The sequence below is a fragment of the Narcine bancroftii genome, chromosome 5 (genome assembly GCF_036971445.1).
Source record: "Narcine bancroftii isolate sNarBan1 chromosome 5, sNarBan1.hap1, whole genome shotgun sequence".
NCBI lineage: Eukaryota > Metazoa > Chordata > Chondrichthyes > Torpediniformes > Narcinidae > Narcine > Narcine bancroftii.
The window spans coordinates 232,577,130-232,591,224 of NC_091473.1; the positions used below are offsets into that span (position 1 = coordinate 232,577,130).

General features: G+C 39.0%; 1 protein-coding gene across 3 annotated transcripts in view; it reads left to right on the forward strand.

The window, feature by feature from the left end:
- The window catches only part of LOC138765029 (cysteine and glycine-rich protein 1-like), a 31,438-nt gene extending 17,630 nt beyond the window's left edge, over positions 1-13,808 (forward strand). For 2 of the 3 annotated variants that reach the window (XM_069941672.1, XM_069941674.1), the window contains exons 2-6: positions 1,589-1,701; positions 7,237-7,405; positions 9,537-9,666; positions 10,275-10,368; positions 12,688-13,808. In XM_069941672.1, coding sequence (XP_069797773.1) covers positions 1,590-1,701; positions 7,237-7,405; positions 9,537-9,666; positions 10,275-10,368; positions 12,688-12,764 — 582 coding nt within the window. In that variant the 5' untranslated portion in view covers position 1,589 and the 3' untranslated portion in view covers positions 12,765-13,808. Of the gene's footprint in view, positions 1-58; positions 155-1,588; positions 1,702-7,236; positions 7,406-9,536; positions 9,667-10,274; positions 10,369-12,687 lie in introns of all 3 variants that reach the window. The other variant, XM_069941673.1, reaches the window with a different exon arrangement.
- Positions 13,809-14,095: the final 287 nt, after the last annotated feature.

Sequence of the window (14,095 nt, forward strand, 5' to 3'; positions counted from 1 at the left end):
TCCAAGTGCTTGTTTGACTTTGTGCACTAATTTTCAAGCTCTTGAACTCTTTGTACAGATGGGCCCAATGCCAAAATCAAGAGGAAATGCTTTTTGAAAATCAAATTCCACTAAACATTTTCCAGGTCAGAGGAAATGATCATTCTTGTCAATGGTAATTCTTTGCATTTTTACAATAATCTTTTTTTTTCTTCCTTTCTCCCCCCCACCCCCCCACCCCCACCTTCCCCAAAACACATACATGCACACATTTCAGTATCTGCTTGGATGTCAATTCACCCAATTTCTTTCTTGGTTGTTTGTTCTTGTTCAATGATTGACTGGTTAATCAGGCAGGCACAACAGCCTTTGGTTTGGTAATCTGACAGGCACCTATTGTTCATCTGATGGTCACACTTGCAGCAATTTGTAGGCCAATTTTTGAGCTGGAAGTTGGACAAAGAAAAGCGTAACAGGACCTTACACAGAGTTCTGAGCCAACTGTAGATTTTTGGCAGTCTTGGCCAAATCTGAATCCCCCCCCCACCTCTTTTGAGGGGGGCTCAAAAATTGGTGATTTTTGCTTTACAACAACATTTGTGGAATTGCTATCAATGTCTTTCCTGCAGTTGTATGTATTATGGCCTGGATTCCTTTATCTCCATGCCAACTGAATGATCTGATGAATTTTAGTGACTTGAAAGAAGAGGTAGCAAGTCGATTCTTGTTCTCAGTGTTAATTATACAATAGCCAAATAACTACTAAAATTCAGTTAATGCTCATGGATAACTATTGAAATGCTCTAAAGAAGATTCATTGCTATGAATCCTTAACCTTCACTTTCAAGTCCAAACGGGCAAGAGAACGACTGTTTCCACCTGCATTAAATTCGTCCATCGTTATTGAAGGAAGATCTACCGGGACCAATGCCTGAAGAGGGCGCACAAAATCAGTTAACCGGTGCGGACTCGAAAGGCCAACATGGCCTGTTTCCACTCCGTAAATGGTTATATGGTTATGGTCAAGTCGAGTCAAATTTATTGTCAACTGATGGTACAGATGAAACTGTTTTCCTGCCCTACAAAACAGCTAGACAAAACACATAGACAAACAATACATATGGAGGACAAGTATTCATTTGTGCAAATAAGTAAATATTGTTTCATGAATATGAACCTTGGATGGTCAGTGTGAGCAGTTCCTTTGGTCATTCATCATTCTCACTGCCTGTGGGAAGAAGCTGTTCCTCAGCCTGGTGATGCTGGCTGGCTCTAATACTCTTGCCTCGCTTTCCTGATGGGAACAACTGAAAGATATGTGCAGGGTGCAAGACTTCCTCGATGATTTTGCATGCCCATTTCAGAAAGCAACCTTGTTGATGGGGGTGAGGGAGACTCCAGTGATTCTCTCTGCCACTCTTGTGGTCCAATGGATTTACCTCTGATCCATTACTCTGCAGCAATCTTATTACATTGTGATGTAGCCAGCCAGGATTCTCTCAATAGTCTGGAAATTTTGCCTGAGCAGCAGAGTTTTCATAGCAATGTTTTATTTCAGATTCACAGAATTTGCATTTTTTAATAGCAATGTTTTTGATTGTTATTGCAGAATGCCAAACTTTGGTGGTGGAAACGAATGTGGCGTCTGCCAAAAGACTGTATACTTTGCTGAGGAGGTGCAGTGTGATGGGAAATACTTCCACAAGTCATGCTTCCGGTGTAGTAAGTAGTTTGTGAAATGGAACTTTGTCATCTGCATGCATTGAATGGTAGCTTTTCATTATGTTAAAGAATTAAACCTTTCCATTTTCAAAATTATGTCCACATTTCTTTTTAAAGAATGTGAGTGTTTTATTCTGTAGCAAGTTCTGCTAACAATACTTGCAGGTAAACACAAAAAAGCTATGAAACCCCCGATTAAATTAAATAATACTTTTGATGTATTAAATGTTAGAAGTTTGGACACATCCATTTTTTTTTCTGTCCTCTATTTCCTTACTGCTTTCTTCCCCAATAGTCACCAATTCCCAAAAGTTTTTTGAATGGAAAACATGTAGGAGAATGCATTGGCTTTTGACGTGCCTCTCCATCCAAAGTTCACATCCTGGAAGTTAGTGCTAACAAAAGTTTTTTGAATGGAAAACATGCAGGAGAATGCATTGGCTCTTGACGTGCCTCTCCATCCAAAGTTCACATCCTGGAAGTTAGTGCTAACTTTTGAATAGAAATATTAACTTTTCTTGGACTAATTGCTAATTCTGTGTGGGAGACCATTAATTGGCATTAAAAATGAATATTCTTGTTCTGTCCAATGAGTTTGCAGAGGTTTGACATGGGCATCAGAAACCCTGGCAAATTTCAACAGACGTGTGGTGGAAAGTGTGCTGATCGGCTGCTTCACGGTCTGGTACGGGGTCACCAATTCCACTGAGCATAAAGCCCTGCAAAAGGTAGTGGACACAGCACAGGGCATCACAGGCAAAACCCTCCCCACGATTGAGTACATCTACAGGAACGCTGCCATCAGAGAGCAGCAGTAATCATTACAGGACTCGCTCCACCAGGTTCAGGAGGCAGCTGCTCCCTCTCCATCAGGCTCGATAACAAACCCAGTCCAGGATTCATTTAATGACTCTTACTTTCACCCTTTTTTTCTCCTCTCTCTGTGTTGCACAGTCAGTTATTTACATGTCTTAATTTATTTGTGTACAGTTTTATGCACTACCAAAATTTTGCCTATCCTGCAGATGGAATCATCTCAGGGTTCTAGGTGATTTATCCTGATAATAAATATGGTAACTGAATCTGAGTGTATTTTCTTTAACCTGCAATTTGTGGCAGTGTAAAGTATTTTTTTGAATGGTCTGAACTAATATTATCAAACTACCAGGTAAAAGGGTGCTTTTATTCATCTCTAGAATAATTTGACTTGATTATGGCAAATCTCTTCCTCAATTCATGTCATCTTTTTCAATAAACCACTTTTTCCAAGTTACTTTTGTTCCCTTATTTGGAAATATTCTGGTTTCTTGAAATTACACGCATTGACGTGTTTAAAGCATTGCCTTCTGCTGATGTTAATGAGTTTCTGTTTACATCACTGAGATCAACTGGCTGATGTAGGCAAGGCAAAAGTCTTCTTTTGAAACTGTCCATAGATTACTGTTGATTGTCCTTTGTGCAATGCAAGAGATTCACAAATAACCCTTCATTGCTGTTCTTTAGAAATAAACTAGGCCATACCTGTAACTGGAATGTTAATCTGCTACATTTTGTCTAACAGCTTTTAAGTATTTGTAAACCTTCAGTTATTGTACCCTTTCTGGGAGGGGGGGTGGGATAGAGGGGGGGGGTTGTTTTACTCTATTCTCATTTCTTGCTGCTTTCTTCTTTAGTGTTTGTCTTATTTCCATTTAGTAACTTGCATCATTACTTGTAATAGCTCTTACCAGACTTTGTATCCACTAAGGGCATGTGTAGGGGAAGCAAAGTAAAATGCACAGTAATGAGGAAGAAATGAGATCTGAGGGGGAAAAAAATAAAATTAAAATAGTACATTTGACAAATGCTCCTTCCCAATCTAATGGCTTTTCATGAGGTTTTAGGTTTGCTTTGTAACAAAAAAATGAATGTATACTTTGAGCTACGTTTGTAAATCAAAGCCCAATTTGCTAAATTATTATTTTTTTTGCAGTCTTTTAATCTATTTTGTGAATGCCCCTATCCAAATCCACTGAATGTGGAACCATGGCCATCCCAATAGAGTTCTGTTGGGGTGCAAGTTCCATAGATCAGCTTCCAAACTGACTGCTAAATTACTTTATTGGAAGAAATTACAAATTGAAATGCAGCTTCTTGAAAGGTGCATTAAAACTTCTGGACTATCAACGTTCAATAACTTACGAATGCTGTAGCATGCAATGCATTATTTAAATATGATAAAACTCCTTAATGTGAGACTGGCAGATTTTCCCAAAGTACTGGATATTCTATTAAAATACAACTTTTAATTTGCTTTGTGCACACAGTAATTTTACAATGAACTTGGGTGAGTTTGAAGACAGAACAGGAATCAAATACTGAACTCCTGGGATTTCTAAACAACTGGATGGTGAATTGTTGGAACTTTGTATTCCTCAGTCCTCTGGGGTGCAATGAAATGCTTGCAATATTTAATTATGAGCATCCTGCTTCTTAATTGATTTGGCAAAATTTGTCCACCATACTTGAAGGATTAGAGGCAAAGCCATGTGGCACTCAAATCAATCCTAAACAGCTGAAATGATTTTTGAGCACCATGGTATTGCATTTGACATAAATAGTTGGGACACTCAATACTCAAATTGTATTTGTGATCCTAATTGTTGAGGTTGGATAAATAGCCATTATGGTTCAGACATTATTCTTGGGAGAATAGGTTTTATCCATGCTGTAACAAATGTATTTGAGTCCCATTTTCCATACAACCCTTGGCTAATTCAGGAGAGACCGAGGTATATGGGAAGACTGACTAATATAAGAAACAAAATGGATCAAGGTTTGTAAAGTTGTTGCTGAAATAAACTGCAGTGACCCTGTTAGCATAGCACACACATGTCAAACTCAGGCCCGCGGGCCAAATTTGGCCCGTGATATAATTATATTTGGCCCGCAAGATCATATCAAATATGTATTAGAGCTGGCCCGCTGGCCGGCGCGCCAGTATAGCGCATGCACAGCTAATACTACAAATCCCAGAATGCTTTGCAAATGCGTTGGCGCCGGCCCGTCAGCCCGCTAATCGCCCCCACCTCCTCTGTTTATTTTCATTAGCACCTGCGACCTGTCGCCAAACTCACACGTAATAAACCCCTTACGGAAAATGGCAAAACGAAAGATAGAAAACAGGGCCTTTCAAGACAGGTGGGAGTCAGACTATATGTTCATCATTTTAGAAGACAAACCTGTTTGTCTTGTGTGTGGAGCCAGCGTGTCTGTAGTTAAAGAATATAACATACGACGACACTATGAAACGAAACACCAGGACAGGTATAAGGATCTGAACGAGAAGCAAAAGCTCCAGAAGGTGGAGGAGATGAAAAGAAGTCTGGTGTTACAGCAAACTTTATTTTATATTTTATTTCTCATTTGTTAATGCTTCTTCTGGAAAGAGTTTATCCAAAACTATTATTAAACATTTATTTTAATAAGAAAAAGTTTAACATTACATATGTTGAAAGAAGAGAAAACATGCAGATGTTGTTGAAAATTTTCAATAAATATTTAGTTCGGCCCTCGACTTAGTCCAAGTTTTTAATTTTGGCCCTCCGTGAATTTGAGTTTGACACGCCTGGCAGAGCAGTTAACGCAATGCTGTTATAGCCCCACTGACCCAGGTGTGAATAGATTACGGTCTGTAAGGTATCTATAAGTTCTCCCCCATGTCTGTGTGCCTTTCTCTGGGTACTCAGCTTTCCTCCCACCTTTAAAAATGTACAGGGGATTGTAAGTTAATTAGGATATAGCTGGGGGTGGGCACAGGTTAATGGGCCAGTAGTGCTTGATACTTTGCTGTATATCTAAATTTAAAATGTATATTAAAAAAATTTAAATATTAAGATACAATGTGGCAATTGGAGTACATTGTTTTTCTTTTTGAATCCAGCTGTTGGGATGCTTCCAACTGGTGACGTTCACTTTTAAAACATTTGTGTAAGGGTTGCCAAATTGATGCCCAAGACTAACCATAATTGGTAAAGAGAAAAAAAAAATTGTCTGACGGCCATTTAGGGGTTGAAAGATATTCCAAAACATTGGAATGTTTCAGGGGCAAAAACTCCCTGGGTTTGAATATTTTTTTTCACATAAGCAATGTCTTTTTGGTCTAATCTATATGCAAAAATGAGCTAATTCTGTTCTTCAGTAATACTTCCATCACTTGGAAATATTGAGCCTTATCATGAAGAGATCCATTGCTGATTTTTACCTGGAGAATCTGAACTTGGGCAGCTAAAATCTCTCTTTTAATTATCTCTCTAGAAATCTCTTCCTCAAGAAGAAAAGAAAATTGTGTGCAGCTTTAGAAAATTGGATTTTTTCCTTGTGATAATTTTGTTTAATGAATTTGGTGGGGGGGGGGGGAGAATCAAGATAGATTTCATGTGGTAACATGTTTAGTTGCCATTAAGGTTGTTTGTCACAAAATGCCTAGTACAGTGCTCTTCATCCTAGGCAATAGCTATTGTTTCACACAATTTCACAAGGACACTCCATTGGCTGAATATTTGCTCCCATCGTCACCAAAGCTTTATGTTACTTCAGTGAACCTTTACATTTTTGAACTTGCTTATCTTTTACCTATTATTTCCTTCTTTAATTTTAATTTTTAAATTTATTTTCCTTTATTTGTTGGCTGCAAGTTGCTTGAATTTCTGAATCCATTTTTTGTCACTATGTTAATCTGCCCTTTTCAAGTCGGTGAGCTTCGTCAGAAACTTTTGAGAGTGCCTCGCTATGTGAAGGGGGGGGAAAAAAAACTTGGCATGAAAATTAGTTTCACATTCCATACCAGTTGGAAATAATTATTCTATTATAGTTGGGCACCATTGAAGTGTACAAAATTTGCGTTACTGTCTCTATTTGCTTATTCTAAAATAACTTGAAATCCAGCTCTTGAGCATTAGAACGATCGAATGTTCTTGAGTAGTGATTTCAAAAAAATCCTGTCATCTATTTGGGAATGAAGTTTTATCTTTAAAATGTTTTGTGAAGATTAATTACTTGACAAATCTTAAGGTGAGGACCCCTAAACAATTGTATATATTGCAACTGGAATCTGGGATTTTTATATTAAGTCATTTTTTTTAGATTTAAAAACTTAATTTTCCTCCTGTATGTACTCTGCCATGTGGAATCTTTCAAATTTGCAGACATTGCATACAGTTTAATATGTTCAAAGTGTGCCCTGAAATGATTTTGATTTAATTTTTTTGGACATTGCCGTTGCTAAAGATTTCAATTCGTGTAAAATGAGTGATTCCTGCCTTTGTGGAAGGGAGAGAGGGTGGCTACTTGGATGACTTCATTGCATATCTTCCTGTAAATTGGTACAGTCTGTGGGAGGGGATGATGTGATTTAATGGTGACGCCTCTCTTTAATTAAAATGAAGTGGCATACTATAAGTGTCAGATATGAGATCCTTGCTGGTTTTTGAGCTGCATTGCATACTTGAGGTGCTAAAAATGTCATCTATTAACAAAATCCTCTTTATTTTTCAGTGGGCTGTAAAAAGAACCTTGACAGCACCACCCTTGCTGTGCATGGAAATGAAATCTACTGCAAATCGTGCTATGGGAAAAAGTATGGACCTAAAGGTTATGGGTATGGCCAAGGTGCAGGCGTTCTGAACACGGACACTGGTGCGAGGGTGGGAATAAAGCCTGTGCAGTAAGTCTGTTCAAGTAGCTTGAAACTGTTTGCTTCACTTGATTGTTCTTTAACTTAAATAAGCAACATTGTTTGCCTTTAACGTTTTCCACTAGCATTGCTTTCTTTTGTTTCCATTCTGCAGTTCTTGGTTGCAAAAGATCATCTTGCTTTCAAAAATGGCCTTTAGGTTTTGGAATCTTCATATGGATTTCAAGAATATACTGCGTGCAACAATGGCAAAATAATTTTTTAAGTGTTTGAAATGTAACCTCCTGACTTTTGCATCTCCAGGGCATCGACCAGTTTTGGAGTGTAGGTGGTCAAAGTGGTATCACTCTGGTCAGCATAGTTATACCATTAATAGATTGAGTGGGTTTGCTATAGTTTGATCTCAGATTTTGTTTGGTGTTAACAGTTTACGTGCAAAAGTTGGAAGCATGTTGATTTCTTTTTGAATTTTATTTGTGGAGTTAAAGGAAGAAAGTTAGTTGACCAAGATGGAATGAAATTGAGAGGAATTGGGGGTTATGGGGAGAAGGCAGGCAGGTAGGTGGAGTTAGGTCATAAATTAGATCAGCCATGATCTTATTGAATGGCGGAGCAGGCTCGATGGGCCATTTTTGGCCAACTCCTGTTCATACTTCCTATGTACCTATGACCTTAGTTCCCCACCTTCCCTGTTGTTTTCTCCCTCTCCCAAAACAAACCTTCAGTATGGGGAAGGGTTCATTCTTTTGCCTAGAGTGTCTGTGCAGTTTTAAGTCCAGCATGAGGGAATGGCCCCAATTTCCCCCAATTCTAAGGAGAGCAGGAATGAATGCAGCAGATGGGACTAGATTGGTCAGGATGTCCATGTAGAAGTCTGACTCCCCAAAAAAACAAAGGATTGATCTGACCTCTTTCTGTTCCCATGGGCAGTTAGAATGCTGAAGGAACTGCTCACAACCACCATCTGAGTCCCTCATAATCATGAAGCTATTCCTTTGTATAGATGCAACACTTGTCCTACATGTGTATTGTTACTGCAAAACATGCAGACATGCAACCATACACAACTCACAGACAGGACCAGAGAACACTGTTTCATTGGGTTATAATCAGATGACAAGGGTTCTCCCTCCTGCCATGTACATCGATCAATCTGTTGCACTTTGTGTTTTCCCTTCCCAGTATTGAGCAAAGTACATGAAATATACAAACCTGTTTCACAAAAGCATTGTACAATTTCGGCTGGACTTTGATTTTTTTTTTTGTTCTCCAAAAAAAATCTAGCAGAGCATCTGTAGTCTTAGCTGTTGAATCAAATAATCTGTCATTTAAATTTTTTTAATTAAAAAAACTAATAAATTTAGTAATTGTCCCTTCCATCCCATGCTGCCCAATTACACACGATTGAACTACAGCCTATACATTTTTTGAAGGGTGGAAAGAAACTGGAGCACCCAAGAAAGCCTACATAGGCATGGGGAGATCGTGGAATATCCTTACAGGCAGTGCCGCATTTGAATGCAGGTCACTGGCGCCGCAACGGTGTGGCGCAAATTGTGCACTGAGCTGCATTTTTAAAAAATTTTCTCTACCATGTTTTCCAAGCAAGTCACTTTATTGTAATTTGGATAACAGATTCTGATCCATAACACAGACTGGCCACTTCATAGAGACTGAGCGGCCTGTTGAGTCCCTGCAGCTTCTCTGTTCTCTCGATGCCTGGGACTCCATTTGAAATGAACAGGGCTGCGAATGGTAGCCATCCTTGGTGTAAAGCCAAGAACTTGGTGAGTGCAGCAGCAGGAGATGAAATGTACTCTTATCTGACCTCTATTTCCTGTCTGGTGGAAAGGAAACCTTTGAATGCTGTGGTGAGAAGGAGAGGATGCTTGCCTTATTGGAGAGGTGATCCTTGTCCCTTTAATTAGATTAGGCAATTAAATTGTTGCCACAGAAAGAATCTTCCTCTTCTGCTATTCTGATTGTTGAGATGTTTCTGGATTAATATTGGAATATTATACAAGGCTAGGTTATTATCTAAAGTACTGGTTTGGGGATTTGATGCTTATCTGGGTAGGTTTTGGATAAATAGACTGCTTTAATCATTGATTTATAAGCTTCTGTCAATTCCTGTTTTCATGATAAAATGTTTCCTTTGCAGGTCCCAGCCTCATTGCCCGACAACCAATGTTAATGAATCCAAGTTTGCTCTGAAATTTGGCAGTTCAGAAAAGTGCCCGAGGTGCGAAAAGTCAGTTTATGCAGCTGAGAAAATCATTGGAGCTGGCAAGGTAATTTTATTATCATCTTGTTTTCTGCACAGAATTTAAACCGTTGAGTGCCTTCCAAGGAAGGCCATTGTGATATTTATGTACAGGCTAGACCTGTACATTAAATGAAGCATTTTTTTGAAAAGATGCAAATGATCCCCCCCCCCCAAAAAATAAAATCATTGTTTGGATCTTACTTAATTTGTAATGAGTAACCTTAGCTTAAAATTGGAAGACAATTCTTTGGAGAATGTCATCTTTTTTCCACTTGAAGCAGGTTTGTGTCCAAAGATGCCATTGGACTCTCATTCAATTCTATCTCTATTGAAGTTATTATGGGTTTCTCGATTAAATGAAGCTAATCTTGGAGGGAGGAGGAGGGAGCCAGAAGCATTTATAAATCTGAGATCCATACAATAAGGTTTATGATCCTGTGCCCAGTGTTATCAGTTCTTTTCCTTCCCATGTAGCAGATCCATGAATGGAAAGTAAGCTGATGGTCCTCATGGGAAGTATTTCAATGGTGCTGATGTACTTCAAACATTTTCCGGACTTGACAAGTGGGAAGCTGTGGAGACTTTTTTGTGGGTGGAATGCTAGTGTTACTTCCTCGTCTTTTCCTTTTTCAGGCCTGGCACAAAGCTTGCTTCCGCTGTGCTAGCTGTGGTAAAAGCTTGGAGTCCACAACATTGGCTGACAAAGATGGAGTAATCTATTGCAATGGTTTGTTTTCCATTCTCAGCTTTAGCTTGATGTGCTGTTATTGAACAAATCAAAATGTACAAAATTGTTGCAACTGGCCTCCAAGCATGCATTTCTCTTTCAGTGTATTGTATTTCCCCAATCTCCAGAAACTTCCTGAATGCTGCACAGAATTTAGTTGGGGCAGCAAATTGAAGTGTTACGAGTGAAACACAAAAGACTGCAGGTGTAATAGATTATAGTGAAGATGGAGAGAAAGTCTGGAGGAACTCAACAGTTTGTAGGAGGTAAAGATATATTACTGACGTTTTGGGCCTGAGCCCTTCAAGGTATAAGCAAAAAGCAGACCGGGATATTAAAGACTAGAGAATACTCTCCAACCAGATGGCATTAACATCGACTTCTCCGATTTCTGTTAAGAAACCTCCTCCTCTCCTGACCCCCTTCTTCCCCATGTCTGTGTCTCCTCTTATCCTATCTGATTAACATGCCTTGGCTGATGGACTGACCTTCTCACCCCTCCTCTCTTCATTCTTCTCCTTGATTGCTAATTTTGAGATGCCTGCCTGCTTTCTGCTTGTACATTGAAGGGCTCAGGCCTGAAATGCCGGTATTATATCTTTACCTCCTACGTGCACTGAGACTGAATTTTTCCAGCATTTCTAGGTGTTTTAATTGAAGTATTAATTCTGTTCCATCATCTAAATCATTGCTGTAGATTGAGGAGCTGAGGCTCCAGCATTGATCACTGTGATATCCCTGTAGTTACAGCCTGCCATCGGAAGAAACATTTGTCTTGTTGTTTGCAAACCAGCATTCAATATAATCCTAATTTAATGTATGAATATTTAATCTAGGACTTTAGCCAAAGTTTTGAGAATCCAACTGAACAACATCCACTGGTGTTCTACTCTTCATCCTTAAATCTCCAGTTGGCTTGTCAATTATTTCACAGACAGGCTGACGTAGTTCAAGAAGATAATGCACCATAATCTTAACTATAGAAGTGCAAAACGCAGATGTTGATTTTGCCAGTGTGCCCTCAACCAGTGTTGTTAAATGTGTGTATACTTGAAAAATAAATCTACTCCATCCTGGGAAACAAATTGTTGTATTAGTGACTAGTTTTTGCAATAAATAATTGTTAGAACAGAGAAAATAAAACACTACAGCACAGTATAGGCCCTAGCCCCACAATGTGTGCTGATCTATACAAACCTACTCAACAATCTAAACCTTCCCTAATTCACACCCACACTGTTCAGAATCCTGCCGTGAACCATGTACTCTGCCTAAGGGTTTTACTCTGAAATGAATCACTTCACATTTATCTGGATTGAACTCGATCTGCCACTTTTCCACCCAATTCTATATCCTGTTATATTATCTACATCATCTCCAACCTTTCTGTCATCTGCAAACTTTCTGACCTATCCCTCTACTTCTTCAATCAGGCTATATATATATATATATATTTATTTATACATATATATATACACGTGCACACGTGCACACGTGCACACGTGCACACGTGCACACGTGCACACGTGCACACGTGCACACGTGCACACGTGCACACGTGCACACGTGCACACGTGCACACGTGCACACGTGCACACGTGTGCACACGTGCACACGTACACATGTATATATGGTTCCAGTACAGATCCCTGTGGAATTCCACTAATCATTGTCCTTGAGGCAGAGTTTCTACAGGCAAACTTGTTTGGAATCCACATAGCCAAGGATCCATGCATCTCATGGCTTTCTGAATGAATCTACCATGGGGGAACCTTGTCAAATGCCTTGCTAGAATCCACATACACTACATCTATTGGCCTGATTTCCTCAATTTCTTTTGTACTTCCTCAAAAAAAAACCCCATTGTTGTAGGGTATCTATGGCTATGCCACTGCTGGCTGATCTGACAAGATAAAGCGTTTTTGGCAGGGCAAGCGAAAGGTTTAGTTTGTTGCTCTGACTGCATTTTCTTTAGTTTAGTAGGGCGGCACTAAGTGCAATGCTGTTACAGCACCAGCGACTGAGACCTGGGTTCAAATTCTGCGCTAATTGTCAGGAGTCTCTCCTTTCTCCCGGTGTCTGCACTGGTTTCCTCTCACCAAAAAAGCACCAGGGTTGTCGGTCAATTGGGTAGCATGGGCTGAAAGGACCTGTTATTGTGCTGTAGGTTTAAATTTAGTAAGATTGGCAGAATGTCATGTAGATCAATGAATATTCACATTTGCATATTTCATGTGCAAATGTGATACTCCTTTAATTCTTCTGCTCATTATGCTTTTTTTTCTCCCTCCCCCCCCCCCCCCCCCCCCCCCCTCATAGCTTGTTACAGCAAGAACTTTGGACCAAAAGGATATGGTTTTGGTCAAGGAGCTGGTGCACTCATCAACACAAAGTGAGGGAAGCTTGTATGCTGAATGTAATAGAAGTCGTATGAACACTTTGGAGATTGTATTTGCTGAATTCTGGATGTTCCTATAGCAATAGTATTCAGATTATAACACTAGGTGTATATAAACAATACAATGTTTTCTCACATTTCTGCACTTGCTTGGCACAATCTATTAGTACCATGTTTAAGTTCCATGTCTCTGTTTTTGGGTTGAATGTACTAACATGAAAACCACAATATCTTATCCAAAATCTTTTTCAAGTGCATTAAATTTTCTTGTGATTAATTGCCCACCTAGGATTATCCTGAATTTGGCAGTTATAGTTCTTAACACCAATATGTGTATGTTACATCTAACACTCTTCATGAAATTGTGCAGTAAAATATTTTTTTCTCATCCTGCATACAATTTTAGAACTAGATTAATCATGTTGCTGTGTTGATAAGTGTCCATAATCTTGGAGTTTTTCTTTCCTAGCTCGGCCAGATTTCAATTTGATTCAGATGTGTTTCTAATCTCTGATTTAACAGCTGCAGTCCATGAAGTTGTTGAATCACCTGTTAATCGCATGACACTGGTATTTGGACTAAAATGGGTGATTGAACACTTGTACTTTAGTTTTAAATCTTGTGTGATTTTTTTTTTAAATAAAATCCCTGTGATTTACATACAGAACTAGGCATTTTTTCCAGATTAACCCAAACTTGTACTGAAACAAACAAGTTTACTATATTCTCTCTCTCTCTCTCTCTCTCTCTCTCTCTCAGAATAGCAAACGGTAGGTATTGGATAATGCATGACATTACTTTGAATCACTGTCCGTACCTTGATGCAAATCTTTCTCCAAATGGTGTATTTCTTGTCGAGTAACTGATAAAATATTGGGTTGGTATTTTGAGCAGAAAGAAATGAGGTGGACTATATTTTTCAATGCATCTTTCTTGCTTGCTAATTGGACTTCTTGGCTCGGCATTTAAATGTTATCTATCCATATTGCTGAAAGTAATCTTGAATTTTAATAAAGGCCAGCTGGCTCCCCTCCTACTGAAAGCATGATGTTGAGTTTATTATTTTAGATCTGGGTGTGTAGAATCTGATGACCGTTTTTGATTGTGAAGCTTTCCTCAAAATTGGCTTAATGTTCTAGTCTTGTAGGAGGTGGTTCCTTTTAGAACTGCCAGCAGTTAGCAATTTCAACTGAATTGATCCTATCATCGGCAGACCTGCTTTAAATTCAAGCACCTGCTAAGTTATCGACGAGACTGTTTAAACTGTATACAAGCCTAATTTTGATCTGGCTCAACATTACTGTCAAGTTTGTCATCTGCTTGCATAAG